Source organism: Xiphophorus hellerii, chromosome 22 (assembly GCF_003331165.1).
Source record: "Xiphophorus hellerii strain 12219 chromosome 22, Xiphophorus_hellerii-4.1, whole genome shotgun sequence".
NCBI classification, from domain to species: Eukaryota; Metazoa; Chordata; class Actinopteri; order Cyprinodontiformes; family Poeciliidae; genus Xiphophorus; species Xiphophorus hellerii.
The window spans coordinates 2,146,656-2,161,877 of NC_045693.1; the positions used below are offsets into that span (position 1 = coordinate 2,146,656).

At 43.8% G+C, this 15,222-nt stretch overlaps 1 protein-coding gene and 1 long non-coding RNA gene across 5 annotated transcripts; one reads left to right on the forward strand and one right to left on the reverse strand.

Moving 5' to 3' along the window:
- Nucleotides 1-393: 393 nt before the first annotated feature.
- Nucleotides 394-10,637, reverse strand: pcgf5a (polycomb group ring finger 5a). 3 transcript variants are annotated; one of them, XM_032552605.1, is made up of 10 exons: nt 10,481-10,637; nt 8,423-8,463; nt 7,072-7,597; nt 6,524-6,620; nt 6,384-6,439; nt 5,832-5,891; nt 5,601-5,758; nt 5,422-5,520; nt 4,656-4,745; nt 394-720 (listed from the first exon to the last, which is right to left on the reverse strand). In XM_032552605.1, the coding sequence occupies exons 3-10, from the start codon at nt 7,184-7,186 to the stop codon at nt 673-675; spliced, it is 723 nt and encodes a 240-aa protein (XP_032408496.1). In that variant the 5' UTR covers nt 7,187-7,597; nt 8,423-8,463; nt 10,481-10,637; the 3' UTR covers nt 394-672. The 3 variants fall into 3 exon arrangements, with proteins under 3 accessions (XP_032408496.1, XP_032408495.1, XP_032408497.1); XM_032552604.1 differs by lacking the exon at nt 8,423-8,463; XM_032552606.1 differs by lacking the exons at nt 8,423-8,463; nt 10,481-10,637 and adding an exon at nt 9,660-10,422.
- Nucleotides 10,638-11,648: 1,011 nt separating this feature from the next.
- LOC116712773 (uncharacterized) lies at nt 11,649-13,470 on the forward strand. 2 transcript variants are annotated; one of them, XR_004337665.1, is made up of 3 exons: nt 11,649-11,786; nt 11,874-12,042; nt 12,140-13,470. It is a non-coding gene; the product is annotated as an uncharacterized LOC116712773 (long non-coding RNA). The 2 variants fall into 2 exon arrangements; XR_004337664.1 differs by having other exon boundaries at nt 11,874-13,470.
- The last annotated feature ends 1,752 nt before the right edge of the window (nt 13,471-15,222 follow it).

Here is a 15,222-nt window from a genome sequence, read left to right on the forward strand (position 1 = left end):
GATGTATTAGAGATGTATTTATGCTTCATCATTTTTATGTTTACTACCTCTGAGACGGAGCTCCTCTGCTTCCTGCTCAGATCAGAACCACGCCCTCTCTTCCTCACAGAGCTCGGATCCGTCTGCAGAAACTTTCCCTTCTGAATTCTCCCAATGATGGCTGAAGGTTTGAGCTGCAGGTTCAGATATTTTTTCTCAACCTTTAATGTTTTGTGTTCCTCTGAAGGGCAGCAGATCGGTCAGAGTCAGACAGACCCAGCAGGACGTTTGTCCTGAATAAGTCCAACCGGGACAGAAACAGCTGGCAGGGAGAGCTTCCTTTGGAGCTTCACAGCACAAACTTTGTTTCACTGATTATTTCAGGAAGAATAAAACCAATAAATGGAGACAAAGCAGTAGAAAATCAACATTTAATCTACAGTTAGTTAGACAGGCAAACTGGAGATATGATCGTTCCAAACAGGATTTTAGGCACAGGGACGTACATTTAAAAATAGCATATATTATAGCATATATTATTCTATGTAGCATAAAGGCTTTTCAACGCAACAACAGAAGCACTTCATCATTGGCTGTACAAAAATACATCTAAATCTCTCTTTATCTGCACTTTTAGGCGTTTATGTGTCGGTGTGGAGACGTTGTATGGATGCGTGTTTGTGGTCCTCCTGCTCAGCCGAAGTCGATCCGCGGCCGGTACTCCAGAACCATCGGATACGTCTGAGAGGACCGACAGGAGAGAGGGAGAAAATGTTGGAGGAATAAAATCAATATTTAGGTTGAAAAAAAAACATCATTAGAAAACCACTGCTGTAGCTTGTGGTCAGGATGTCATTTATTAATAACTTTTACTAAAAAAGGAAACATTTAAAATGATTAATACTCGTATTCAGAGCCGTAGCATCATGGAATTGACCTTTTATTGTCCCTCAGTGGGGAAACTCAGATGTAACTTCCGCTAAGCATGATGTTAGCATAGCGTTGTAGCATTAGCTTCCGCTAAGTAACATGTTCGCATAGTGCATTAGCATTAGCTTCAGCTAAATGCCGCGTTAGTCTAGCGCAGACGATGAGGATCTGCCGCCATGTTTCAGTGCAGTCTCTGCTGAGGATGTCACACAGCTGCTCCACCGTCCTTCTGCCTCATTTCTCCCAGGAAACAGAACCGAGTCTGATCCGGGTCTCACCGAGCCTCTGGGTCTCTGACTCTCGTTCTCCATAAACCTCAGAGTCCAGAGACTTCAGAACTGAGACACAAACAGAACTGAAACTGAACGACTTCATGACAGAGAAAAACCCAGAGATCAGAACTAAATCTGTTGGATCAGAACTAAATCTGTTGGATCAGAACTAGATCTGTTGGATCAGAACTAGATCTCTTGGATCAGAACTAAATCTGTTGGATCAGAACTAAATCTGTTGGATCAGAACTAAATCTGTTGGATATTAGATAACTGTATCGCTGTCTCAGACCTGGAGAACCTTAAGGCTGGTTTCAAAAAGTCCAGAATTGGGACAAAAGAAGGCTGAACGCTGGACCACAGTCTGGTTCTGGTTCTGGTTCTGGTTTTAGTTTAAGGGAGTGAAAAGTTATCCAAGCAGATATTTTAACTTTGTTCTCTTTTCTCATGTTTTTCTTCCATTTGCTTTGTTTCCCAGTTGTGCGGTCCAGGTTTATTTATTCTGGTCTCTCATAGAAACATTTGAAGGGTGTGAAAACTTTTCAGAAGTATGATCTTCAACAAAGTGCAGCTGGCGATACGTTATACTGGATGATGTTTATGCAGCAACATTTTCTCATAAAACAACGGTGAGCGACCCGCCCTGACTGGATCTGGCTGAAATGGTTTTTTAATAAATGTTACGGTTTTTACATGACATTTCTGCTATAATTTTCCTCTGAACGTTACAATCAGATTATTTTAGGCAGAAATAATCTGACCTGGGTTCTCATCTCTGTCACTCTCCTTACATTATCTGCAGCATCAAACCGGAGCTAAAAATAATGACTTGGTCTAATGTTGATGACTCAGCATTTGGAACGTAAATAAGTCTGAAGTCTGATTCCTGGTTCTGGTTCTGGTGCTGCATCAGGGGGGTGGGCGGACGAAGGGGACGAAGCTTCTGACTTAATTAATGAATTAAAATCATTTCATCATATTTACCTTAACCAGCCAAACTAAACCCTGATCCACTGGACCAGTGAGGATTGGGCTTCTTGTTCTGGCAGAACCGGGCCAAACACAGTACATGTTCCTTCAAAGCAGGGGTCCCCAAAGTGGGCCCTCCAGGGCCGGCATCCTGCATGTTTTAGTCCCTCCCTGGTTTAACGCACCTGGATCAAATGACGGCTCGTTAGAGGCCTAAGAAGAACATTAACCTGCTGAGAAGGTTGTTGGTGAGAGACTAAAACATGCAGGATGCCGGGCCTCCAGGACCCACTCTGGACTCCCCTGCTTCAAATGGACAATTACTGATTTCTCTTTATCCCGTATTGATTCCAGACCCAAAGAAAGGAAACCAGGTTAAATTAATGAATTTATTTACTGTTGTTCTAACTGAGAAGCTGCAACCTGAATCCTGATGAATCGATCAGAAAACTAAACCTGTAAGAACACAGGAAGTGCATCCAGTCTCACCTTTACCGTACGTACAGTAGGATCACTGACATCATCCAGATTCTCACTTTCAGATGAAGGTAGTTTTTTTTCACAGACTCACTGAGTTAATCAGCCGTTAATTTCCAGTTATTCACACATTTTTATAGAGTTCATGTGAAATATTGGATGCTACTTGCTACGCTATTGGCTGGTGGTTACAGAGCAGCCAATCCAGAAGCATCATTCATTTTCCTTGACACTGATTGGCTGAACCTCTAACAGTGGAGAAAAGGAAAACGGTAGATGGTTTCTACAGAGGACATTAATGCATGTTACGATATATTTGGTGTTTGATCCATATTAATAATGTTTCTAGAGCTTTTTAGAGCACATAGAAACAGTGGTAGTGGTTTTCTTCTGTCGCCCCCTGCTGGTCCAGGAGGACTGGATGCTGCAATTCAATAACTCAATACTCTTTTAAACTAATTTGAATAATTAACTGAACTTAATGTTTGTTTTATAACCAGGATGAATGTCTGATTGGAATTTAAATGACTTTTTTGGTAAAGTTCTTCCAGACGACATTTGTTGTAAATTTGAACTGAATATAATTTTAAATATCCACTGTTGTCTCTGATCCCTGTGAAAACTGTCGTTTCTGACATTTTTTCAGTTTTCACATGGTTACACACATCACACACTGCCAGCATTTTAACCTGACTGGGTTCCATTACTGAGGTCCAGTCAGGTCGGTGTCAGGAGTCCAAACTGGATCATCCTGGAACCGGTCGACTGAATAATCAGGTGGAACATTTTTTTCTGGATCTGAGGAAGGGATCCATTAGTGGGAGTTACTTAACATCCATGAGGCCACAGCTGGAGCTGACGGGCCCTGGCCCGGGATCTGCTGCCCCCTGCAGGCATAGCTGTCTGCACAGCGTAGTTACCCTCAACCAGCAGCCCACATCTCTAACAGGCTTCATTCGTAACGCAGACCTGTGCAAAAGTTTTAAACCATCTCCTTCCAGGCACGAAGCTTTTATCTAACTGTCTAACTTGGACCTGATCCAGAGTTGAGTCAGCTCATCTTAAGGCCCTGTAGCTGACAGATACTTTGATTTAAGCGTAATATGGACGGTCCTGCTGACCTGTTGTTATTCTCAGAGGGAGGAGTACCCAAAAATTATACTCAAATTAGAGTAAAACAACTTCAACTGATTTTTCTCAAGTAAAAAGTAACCATCCAAAATGCATAACTGATCAAATGATCAATTATTTAATATTTAAAAATTATACAATCAAAATACAAAGTTAGGTGGAAATTTTGGTATTTTAAGCACCAAAATTATAATAATTCATACAAGTAACAAAAAATAACAAAATCAGGCAAAAGAACATTTTTCCAAATCAGTTTCTTCCAACATAAAACTTATGAAACTTTTAGAAAACTGCAGGTGTGTGTCTATATCTGGTAAGGTTTTAGTTAAAACATGTTTGTTTGTTTTTAATTCAGTGGGTACATGAGTAAAGTAATCTCCATAATGATAATATTTTGTTTTCAAACAAGTTACTTCAGTAAATGTAACTGAGTAAATGTAACTACCATACAGAGTCTGGTAGTTGCTGGTTATTCTGATGCGTTGCTCCTGTGAGAAAACTAAAACTACTCATTTATGAGTAATGTTCTACAGGTTCCAGTTTCTGCTGCAGGATCTGGACTTTCTAGCAGCAGCTGTAATATCTGTAGTATGACTGAATTTACAGTCAGAATCAAACTGTAGTTCCTGCTAAAACAGAGAAGTCAGTCAGACAGCAACTGTTCCTCTTCCACTCAAACCCAGACCCACAACCATCCGGTAACTTCCGCCTGCTTCCCCACAAACCTTCACTTAACGCCTCGAACTCAGACCAAGTAAAGAGGAAAGTGAACTCAGTTCAAACTCCTGCAGCCTCTAGCTCCACAGTGCACAGATAAACGCCTTCCTGATAATTAATGTGTTTGCACGTGCATGCAGACGCGGTCGGCTGAACAGGAAGTGAAGGAGTCTGGCTTACGTTCTCTCCGTGCAGCCGCCACCGGGTCATGTAGATGAACTCCAGGGTGTGATCTCTGCCCATGATTTCTCCGTTGCAGAGCACATCCAGCTGGAAGAACAGAGATCAGTGAGAGTCTGAGTCAAAAAAGGCTGGCTGGAGGGTTAATCACGACAAAGATGAGGAGAGGGGAAGTTTGTTGAGGTCACGAGTGGGAGGCTGCTCTGAATATGCTAACGAGTGAGGGTGTCTGGTTTCTGATCAGTCAGCAGGAAGGAGCCGTTTTATCCTGGCTGACAGGAATCAGTGACTTAAATTTAAATATTACTTTTAGTTTCCAGGGTTTCCAGGTTATTTCTAGGAGCTCAAAGCGTTCTTAAACACTTACAGGTTACCATCAGGCACTGAGCTGTAACATGATGTAACCTGTTACTTTTCTAGACCTTAAAGTTTTACCTCTAAGTTAATGTAACCTGTGAAACCCAGAAGGTTACTCTGTAAGTTTCAGGAAAGTAAACCTGGAGGCTCCAGAAAGTAACCAAGACGATTCACCAGCAAGGTCCCTGAATGCACCATGGAAGTTCCAGAAAACTGGCCTGAACCTGATCAGTTGCTCTTAACTGTTTTAAACTCGTTTGAAACAACAAACTTACAGACTGTTTCTGTTACAGACGCCCAAAACTTTCTGCACTATGATCTCCACATTTCAGATTCTTTATCTTTCTTTTCCTTTTAGATGATTTAATGAAGTTTAAACGAGGTGCAGAAGAAGAAAACTGGAGCGGACCTCATAAGAGCTCGGCAGCTTGAGTTTAAGACTGAGGAACTTCTTGATGGTTCCCACGGTAACCCTGCTGGAGCAGCGGATGAACCTCTTCATCAGGTCCTGGTTGACAGGAGCAGAGCGGTGAGTTAAAGGGCCTGTCAGGTTAAAGGTCAGACGTTCCAGCGTGAGGAGCCGCTCACCGTCACGCTGCTCTCCCCGGACTGCCCCGCGTTGTGCAGGCAGTCCAGGCAGATGGCGATCTGAGGGTCGCTCCTGTGGTAGTCTCCATCTTCACCGCCCTCACCATCGTCATCGGCGCAGCCAGAGGCGCCGCCGTCAGGAAGACACCGCAGGCTCTCTGGACACAAAGACGGGTCAGGGGTGAGGATGAAGAGGAGTTCTGTTTCGCCAGGGAAACGGACCCGGCTTACCTTGGCCGTTCTCCTTCGGCTGGTTCTTCTTCCAGAAGTCCAGTTCCTGCTGTTCCTCTTCTGGCTCACAGCAACGAAACAAACATTTACAGGAAAACATCAGACAAAACGCTTCGAAGGGATAAAAATAAGGAAAGCATCTGACAGAAATAACAAAATAAAAAAAACGTTCAGATCTTTTTATAGCTTTGGCAATTTCAGTTTCAGTTCAACCAACAGTAGAAGAAGAGTTCCTCAGAAAAGTCGACATGTTGCCTTAAATTATCCTGTCAGAAACATGAACCTCAGAGAAAAAACTTTTGCTCCGTTTATCTCAGAAGGATTATGTCTGAATTTCTACAGAGGACGATGGATGAAGGACTTCAGGGACAATGTCCTCCAGACATGAGACAGTGGATGGACTTCGTCTCTGGTTTGTGTTTCCTACCTCAGATCAGAACTGATATTGTAATAGTTCATGAAACTGACAATGTGAATCTCTGTAACTTCCTCATCTGGTCCTGTTATCCCAAACAATCTGCAGAGACAGGTGGAAACATCTGACAGACTCACTTTCTCTGAGTCCGGGCACCAGCTTGAAGATGATCTCCTCCAGGGTGTTGTCCAGCCTGAGACCAGAGAGAGGGACAAACGTTACAGAACCAGGTCCGGCAGAAAGAACAGATAAATACCGGATCAGAGGAGAATCCCACCTCAGCATCTCCAGTGGGTTGGTCTCATGGACCTGGATGCCACATTTAGGACAGTCATTGCTCTCCTCAAAGTGCTGCACGATGCAGCTCTTACAGACTGCAAGACACAGCGGTTCAGGAAAATCAGCAGCAGGTGAGATCAGCTTAGATACGACATCCAATCACATGATGCCACGTCTCTGACATACTGGACAAACCCGGAGCTGTGAGGTCTGCTGACAAAAAGGCAGCTTTAACAACCCACCACCTTTAAAAGGTCCTAGTCAAAACCAGTCATTACACTTCCAACTTGTAAATACTTCCTCAAACCTCTAATGAAGAAATGGTGAAGGATCACAAGTTACTAAATTTCATGTGATCCAGACTTTCCTAAAGAATCTCAAACTTCAGAAATATTATGGTTTAGATAAATCTATGCAAAATTTTAAGGAACTATTCTCCTCCCTACTTCAGCTGCCAGATGGGTTCTGACTTTATGAACCATAAACATGTGACCTGAGGGAACAGGAAGCTGAAGCTGAGGGAACAGGAAGTTGACGTTTACTCACAGGTGTGCAGGCACTCAGTGACTGTGGTCGGTTTGATCAGGTAACCTCGGCACAGGTAGCAGGTGATGAAATGGTTGAAATCTTTTACCAAGTGCTTCCGTCCCGTGGCGGCCATATTTGTAGTTTTCTGTGTGTCTGGAGTCTCCTCCTAACGTTAGGAGACTCGGAGGTCCATTCACAGCAGCAGAGTCAGAAATGAAAGCGCAGTGAGCGTAACGAGCAGCAGAGCGGGTCAAAGGTCCTACTGTATGAAGTCCTGCTCCATAATGAGCCTGAAGTTCAGCAAACGGCACAATCCACTCAGACGTTATTCCATCGTCACCAAACCACTGAGAAAATTCCTCTGGAGTCTCTGTCCTTCACACAGACACATTCCACAGATCCTCAGCGGGGAAAACGACGACTCGGCGAGCTTCACCTCCCAGCCAGGAGGCCATTTTTAATCCGTCAGGGGTCAAAGGTGAGCTAATGAGGAGCCAGCGGGACGAGGTGGTGATGCTGACCTTTAACCTCTCACTGACCTCACCTGAGGAGACGAAAACAAACATTTAGAAAACAGATTGACCCGTTTCCCATCCGATGAGTCACCAGCTGCAAATTCTGATTCATTTCACATCTTTAAATATTTAAATCATGTCTATAAAGACAAATGAACATGAATCCAATATTGAGAAAAGGAATAAAAAAATGATGTTATTTCATTACTGCAAATAATTATTTTACTAGTTGATTTTTCTATTGATTATTCTGATGATTAATCGATTAATCGGATAAAAATGCAGATTTATCTTTACAGAATTTGTACAGAATTGTTTTTAATCTTAAATGCAAAATATGTTGCATTAAAGTATTTTCTTTGTTTTGACCTTATTACTTACTGTGCTGTTCTTTTTAGTCCGTATACTCAAGTTAACGATTAATTAATTACTCAATTAGTTGACAATAATTGATTCATCCAATTAATCGTTTCAATCCTAATGTGTTTGAGTTAGAAATAAAAATATACAGACAACAAAATTATGTTTGTTATATTCAAAGTTCTCCACTTTATAAAAAGTAACATTAATTTATGGAAGTAGCAGGATTACTGCGTGACTCGATCCCAGTTCATTCCCACTTTGATCAGTTAGAGGAAATTTGGGATTTTTAAAACCATTCTGGATTCTGCTGAGTGTCCCAGTTGCACACACACACACACACACACACCCACACACACCTTAAACCGGATCGTGACCCATTCCTCTGGACTGGATGGTTCTATTGCACCTAATTGCCAGTAAATGTGCCCGAGCAGAACGTCATAACGAAACCCGTCTAACAGCTCAGAAACGTCTCTGCTGACTTTATTTACCTCGTCCTGGTGAATCATCTCCATTTCTGCTCTGATCTTTGCTGTAAATTAAAGTGAAGAGCAATTAATGTCAGAGACCGAACGAGTTCTACCACAGACTGATTTATTTCACGAGTCCAGCCGGAGTCTAAATCATAGGAAGAGACAAGAAGAAGATCCAGAGCCAGGAGGGAAGTGAAGCTGCAGACAGAACGAGTCTGGCTGGGAATCTGCTGGAAAAACTCAAATATAAAGGATAAATCTTCAGTCATGCTGTGTTGACAAATTTACAAAATTCTCCAGGTGGATAAAGACTGGATTTCAGTGACAGGAAGAGGAAACGCAGCTCGGCTGACTGCAGAGCAGAAACAGAGGTCAAAGTTCAAACGGCTCACAGGAAGCTGGACTTTGTGAAATATGCAGAAACCTTTTGATTTTATCTCCATATGAATACTTTCTGTATCCAACCGTTGGTGTGTTTGCAGTTTTTGTTTAAATCAGGCCAGAGAGCAGAGATACACCCAGACTCCCATCACTCCCAGTCTGTTCCACCCAGAATGAGTCAGATCTCCAACAGGACGCACAGCAGACACATTCAGGTTTGATTTGGTTCTCACTCATCCTCCAACAAGGTTTTAATATGTTTGATCATTTTTACACACCAGCTGCTTGTTTAGCTGAATTCTGGTCTGTTTTGTTTTTTAAAGTGGGATTAAGACAGCAGTGCTGCGGGCTATAACAGAACTGAGCCTTTTCTGCTTCTTACATCACTCAGCAGAGAATCCATCATGGCTGCCACTAAAGAAGCTTTAAATGATAATCTGATATCTGCAGAATGAAGTAGGTTTTGGTGACAATATTTTGCAGTATTATTGTCGTAACAGTGAATGTGACAATAAAAACTATTTATTTCATCATTTTTTAGGCAGCTGCATGACTGTAACTGGAAGGTGAAATGCATTGTGGGCCTTTTAGGTTCCTTCCTGTAAACTCCTAGAAGCACCATGGCAACACGCTCTTATTTCTGAAATGTTTGTTTGGTTCTGTTGAGTGGAAACTGGTCAAATATGACCAAAACCAGAACTGTTGGTTAAATGAACAGGAGTTAGACCTGATGGATGGATAAATGAATTTAATTATTTAAAAAATCCTCACAGTTTCATGAATTTGCTAATAAGAGAATCTAATTGGTTTATTGATAACTACAGCAACGTAAAAGCCCAAAGTTTCGGAACCGAACCGCTCAGAAAGTTTTCACCTGTTCATTGATGACGTCAGCCTGTGTCATGGTGAAGCTGTCCAATCAGGAGCGCTCTGGGTCAGAGTCCCTCAGCCTATCTGAGCCTCCTGTACTGTCAGGTCAGATTGAAGCCGAGTCCTACTTTCCTGTCAGGTGCCGCTGCTGTGCGCGCGCGGCCGCTGCGTGTCGCTCAGGTGTGTGTGCGCGCGCGCGGCGCTGGTCCTCCCGCAGAGCCGGATCCAGCCAGTTTGACTCTGCTGCTACCAGAAACTACCCCGAATCCTTTCTCCAGCCCAGAATCCTCCTCGGTGTCCGTCACAAATAACCAGCGACGCGCGCGTGCGCCTGCCTGCTCCTTCGTGCATGCACGCACGCGGAGTGGAACTGCTTATCTCATCGTTCAGGCGCGTCACGCTGTACGTCATCTGTGTCAAAACAACATCAGCAGGCGCCGCGCTGCGCCGTGACACACATGCGACACGTGCACGCGCCGCGCTGACCCTTTGCTGGATCCGCCGCCGCCGTACACGCGCGCAGATTCGCGCGCGCCGCTCGAATGAGGACGGTAAAAGTTACGGAGGATGACGTCACAGGCTTTAAACGGAACCAAGCAGCTCGATTTGCGTGAACGCATCGCGATCCCGCATGTGCGCGTGCGCGGCAACGCACTTTGCGTTTCGGTGGGCATGGTGGGGGGGGGGCAGAGGAAGACGAGGAGGAGGAGGAGGAAGAGGAGGAGGTCCAGCCTGCCAGGCAACGTCAAAGTTTGTCCAGAACGCGGCGACGTCAGAGGATGAATAAGATGAGAAATAATCAGGAAATAAAAACACGCGGCTCACCTCCACCGGGACGTCCACCATGACGCCGCCTGCGCGTCCCGCTCACTTCAGCCCGGCCCGTGTGCGCCGTGGGAGGACAGAACACGGAACTGGTCGGCTCGGTTCTGCCCCAGTCCGCCCAGCAGTCAGTCAGTCAGGCAGGCAGGCAGAGAGCAGCGGTGGGCGGGGAGCCACTAGGCAGGCAGGCAGGCAGGGCGAGGAAACTGAAAGCGATTGTGTAACAGTGACTATCGGCCACAACACACACACACCCCCACACACACACAGTACACGCCCGCACACACACACACACACACACACACATAAAGCTGTATCTGCCGTGAGGAGATGAAGCACAGCTCATCTTCTTCTGGGTCAGGTTGGTGATGCAGTTTGTTTTATTCTGATGTTGAATTTATCCAAATCAAATATTTTCTAATAAACAGAAAACCATTAAAGATCTGGTATTATTCTTTATTCTAACTTATTTATAATTATTCCTAAGACAGTTACAAAGTTGGCCTTCTATCACCTGAAGAACATTTCCAGGATTAAAGGACTAATGTCTCAGCCAGATCTAGAGAAACTCATCCATGCCTTCATCTTCAGTCGTATTGATTATTGCAACAGCGTCTTCACAGGTCTGTCCAACAAATCAATCAAACAGCTGCAGCTGATCCAGAATGCTGCTGCTGGCGTTCTCACTAAAACCAGGAAGATAGAGCACATAACACCAGTTTTAAAGTCCCTCCACTGGCTCCCTGTAGCTCAAAGAATAGACTTTAAAATACTGTTGTTAGTTTATAAATCACTGAACGGCTTAGCACCACAATACATTAAAGATCTGCTGTTGTTGTATCAACCTTCCAGACCTCTCAGGTTCTGGTTCTGGTTCTGCTCTGCATCCCCAGAACCAGAACCAAACGAGGAGAAGCAGCTTTCAGCATCTATGCACTACAAATCTGGAACAAACTTCCAGAAAACTGTAAAACAGCTGAAACACTGACTTCTTTTAAATCTCGACTAAAAACCCACCTGTTTAGGATTGTATTTGAAATGTAATCAATTACAAATTTATTGATGGAATTTGACTTAATGCTGTGTTTTGATTGTTGATTCTATGTTGCTTTGTGTTTCTGTGTTTGTAATGATGTAAAGCACTTTGAAATGCCTTGCTGCTGAAATGTGCTATACAAATAAAATTTGATTGATTGATTGATTGATTGATTGATTGATTGATTGATTGATTCCTCCCATTTCCGTCTAACTCAGGGTGTTAAACTCCAGGCCTCCAGTCGCTGTCCTGCAGGTTTTAGATGAGCCTCAGGTACAAAACACTGGAATGAAACGGCTTCATTACCTCCTGGTGTAGATCAGTTCTCCAGAACCTTAATGACCTAATTATTCTGTTCAGGTTCTGCAGCAGAGGCTCATCTAAACGTTGCAGGTCAGCGGCCCTCCAGGCCTGGAGTTTGACATCTCATACCAAACTGGAACCTGATCAAGAATCCTGTGGAATGGATTTCAGCACCGGATTCATGAAGTTCTCCACATGGAGCATTAAATCAGAAAAAGGAGTGACCGTGGGTCTGTTTGGTTCATCATGTACTGTGGAACCACCACTCATGTTAACGGGTCAAACAAAGCAAAACTTTTACAGAATTAATCTTCTCACTGCAGCTCCTCCAGAGTCACCATGGGCCTCCTGTCTGCGCTCCTTGTTGATGGTTTTGGTTAGCGGCCATGTTTTGTGCTCTGGGTTAGTTTGTCCAGATCAGCCCTCCAGGACTTCCTCGTCTCTGTTGGACCCAATGGTCACTGAGTCGTCATCCAGATCCTCTTCTGCCTCCACATCTTTCCCAGCATCCTAGTTGCTCTCTGGGGCCTCAGCACCATGATTCCTTATTGAATCCCACTCCCTCAGATCTGCAGCCCCTGTTCCCTTTGACCTCCATGTGACCTGAGGTTTTTCAGTTCGGTCTTCCCTCCCACCTGAGCTTACCTTGATCATTGCGACTGTGTGGACAGGTTCTTGTGCCTGTGAGTCGTCAATGAAAGGTTTTTAAAACTTCCTGTAAATAATGAGACGTCTGATTAAAATGAAAGCATCTTCAGTATTAGAATGAGTTCAGGGTTGCATCTTGCCTGAAATGTTTCTATAGTAAGACAGTTTTCATTCTGGTGTCCGTCAGAATAAAGCTTCCACTCGGACCAGCCTGTATTTGCTGCCCTCTTGGCCAGAACGGACTCTTTAAGAGGGCCAACTGGAGGGAAAACACAGTCTTCAGTGACATCACTCTGTGGGATATGACCCCTTGTTATGGGGAAGTGGAATGTGTCACCATGGTAACCACTGTCCCACTGTGGGAACTGTAAAATATCCATGATGTTTCGCTTGATTCTTTGATGACTCTAGATGTGAAACGATGAATGATCAACTAGCAGCAACTGAAAGGATAACTGTTGATCTTCATGTGAGTCTGAATGAGGAGAAAAGCTTGAAGTTTGAATTCAGACCGGATGTCAGGCGTGACGGGACACATGGACAGGAAGACATGGACAGCAGAGAGGACACATGGACAGGAAGACATGGACAGCAGAGAGGACACATGGACAGGAAGACATGGACAGCAGAGAGGACACATCCAGCTGTGGGACGAGGACAGCAGCCGTCTCTTCTCTCTGTATTTTTATCAGTTTATTTCAATCCCACAGCAACACATGCTGGATCTATTGTGTAATGCTCTACATAGATCTGCTCTACATGGAGACATAAGTTATATTTACTGAAGCTCAGGCCTGGACTGTGTCATTTGTATAATCGGTGCTGGAGAAAGTATTTGCCCCCTTACAGATTTCACACTCTCACAAATAAATTTTTCAGACCATCAGACAAATATTAAGATTATGAAAACATGATGAACTTTATTACGGCTTCTTCTTGATAACTGTTTCTTCCACCAGTGTTTGTTACTGCCAATAAAGCTTTTACTGATATGGAGGAATGTAAACAGACTTTTTGATTTCATTCCACCGTATCTCAGTCTGATATACTGTAAGTCCATACTTTGACTAGGCCTCGCCAAAATCATGATTTAATGAATTTTTGACACTGCTTTTCTAATCTGGTGCAAATCCCAAGCATGCTAAAGTCACAATAAACAGAAAAGTTTAACTGCCAGAAAATCCTGAAAGAGAAAGTTGAATTGTACTGAATCGTTTCACTACCAGAACCTGGAAACAGGAGGAGCAACATCTGATTAAAACGAGAAACACTCTCAACTTAACTTTCTGCTTCAGGATTTCCAGGCAGAGAGCAGAAGTACTGGTTCCACTGGTTACAGCAAGCTGGCCAGTAGTCCCAGATCATCATACTGCCACCACCAGCAGTATGAAGTTCTGGTTGTGAAATGCTGTGTTTGTTTTACACCAGATGTAACAGAACCAACACCTTCCAGGAAGTACCTCTGGTTCATCATCAATCAGAATATTTTCCCAGCAGTGTTGGATCATCAGGATGGTTTTGGGGAATGTGAGACGGGTCTTTGTGTTCTATTGGGTCAGCATTGGTTCTGGTTTTAGAACTTCTACCCTGGTGGCCATTTTTCCAGTGTTTGCTGATATTCTGCATTAAAAGAGAAGGTCTCTGATTTCCTCCAGCAGCCTGTCCTCCATTCTCCTTTCTCTGCTCATTGTTCTGTATTCTCACTCTGCAGGAATGTGGATCAACTTTTGAACCCCACAATTACTGACCACTGCTTCTTGAATTCCCCTCCTCAAGCCCTCATCTCTTCCCTGCACATCTGATCCGCTGCAGTCTCTCTCTGCTCTTTAAACTCGCCCGTCTCTTCCTCTCATCCTTCTTTCCGTCTCCTTCGTCTTCCATTTTGAACCTTTCCACAGTCCTCCTCTCTTCCTTGCTTCATAATGTCTGGTTGCCAGTCTTCCGTCCGCCTGACTCATCCTCAGTTGTACTTTCACATCAGATGACTCATTGTTATCTGTGCTTGAGTTTCACTGTTCTTCCTGAGTGAAGCTGTTTCACTGTAGTGAGGGTTTCTTACCCGTTTTGCACCGTTTTGTTCCCTCCTCCTCATCAGAACGGGCCCAGAGCTCAGGAGGAAGGTTGGCCCCTGAGAACGAAGCGAGCAGCAGCTGAGCTGCAGCACATACCAAACTGGGATCGTTTTCAGGGTGTGATCAGATCAGAAACTCATTCATCACTGCAGTAGTTTGGACCAAAGATGTGTTCATGGTGAAAACATGCAGGCTGCTTTAAGATCCACTGGATCAGCACAAAACAAACAGATTCCTCCACTTCTGTCATCATTTTCAGCTTTCTACTCATCCAACATCACTGAAAACACCTTCAGCTCAGGCAATACGTTAATACTTTGACATTTAATAAACATGAATCATACACGGTTGTGGTCCAGCAAACTTGGACATAATAATATGATTTTGGCTAAAACAGCAGAAAAGAGTTTATTTCTGCAGCAGATGTTTGTTAAAACTGTCATCACATTGTGACAGTTTGTTATGAGACAGATTATCTGTGAAAAGATTGACCTCCTCCCTAAGCTGGTCAAAAGCAACCAATCAGAGTCAGGAGGCGGGTCTTAGTGCTGTCAATCAATAACAGTACTCTCTGCTAAACGTGTTAATGGTGGAAAAATAACTGCTATACAATTTAAGACAGATAATCTATGAAAAATTGAGCTCCTAACTGCAGAAATACAACTCTGTCAGAAACCGCCAATCAG

Bases quoted from the DNA above. Each gene is read 5' to 3' on its own strand.
- pcgf5a (XM_032552604.1), bottom strand. From the start codon at position 7,186: ATGGCCGCCACGGGACGGAAGCACTTGGTAAAAGATTTCAACCATTTC. The intron at 6,440-6,523 runs GTGGGATTCTCC...CTCTGGTCTCAG, and splicing joins AACCCACTGGAGATGCTGAG to GCTGGACAACACCCTGGAGG. The intron at 5,759-5,831 runs GTAAGCCGGGTC...CTTTGTGTCCAG, and splicing joins GCCGAAGGAGAACGGCCAAG to AGAGCCTGCGGTGTCTTCCT.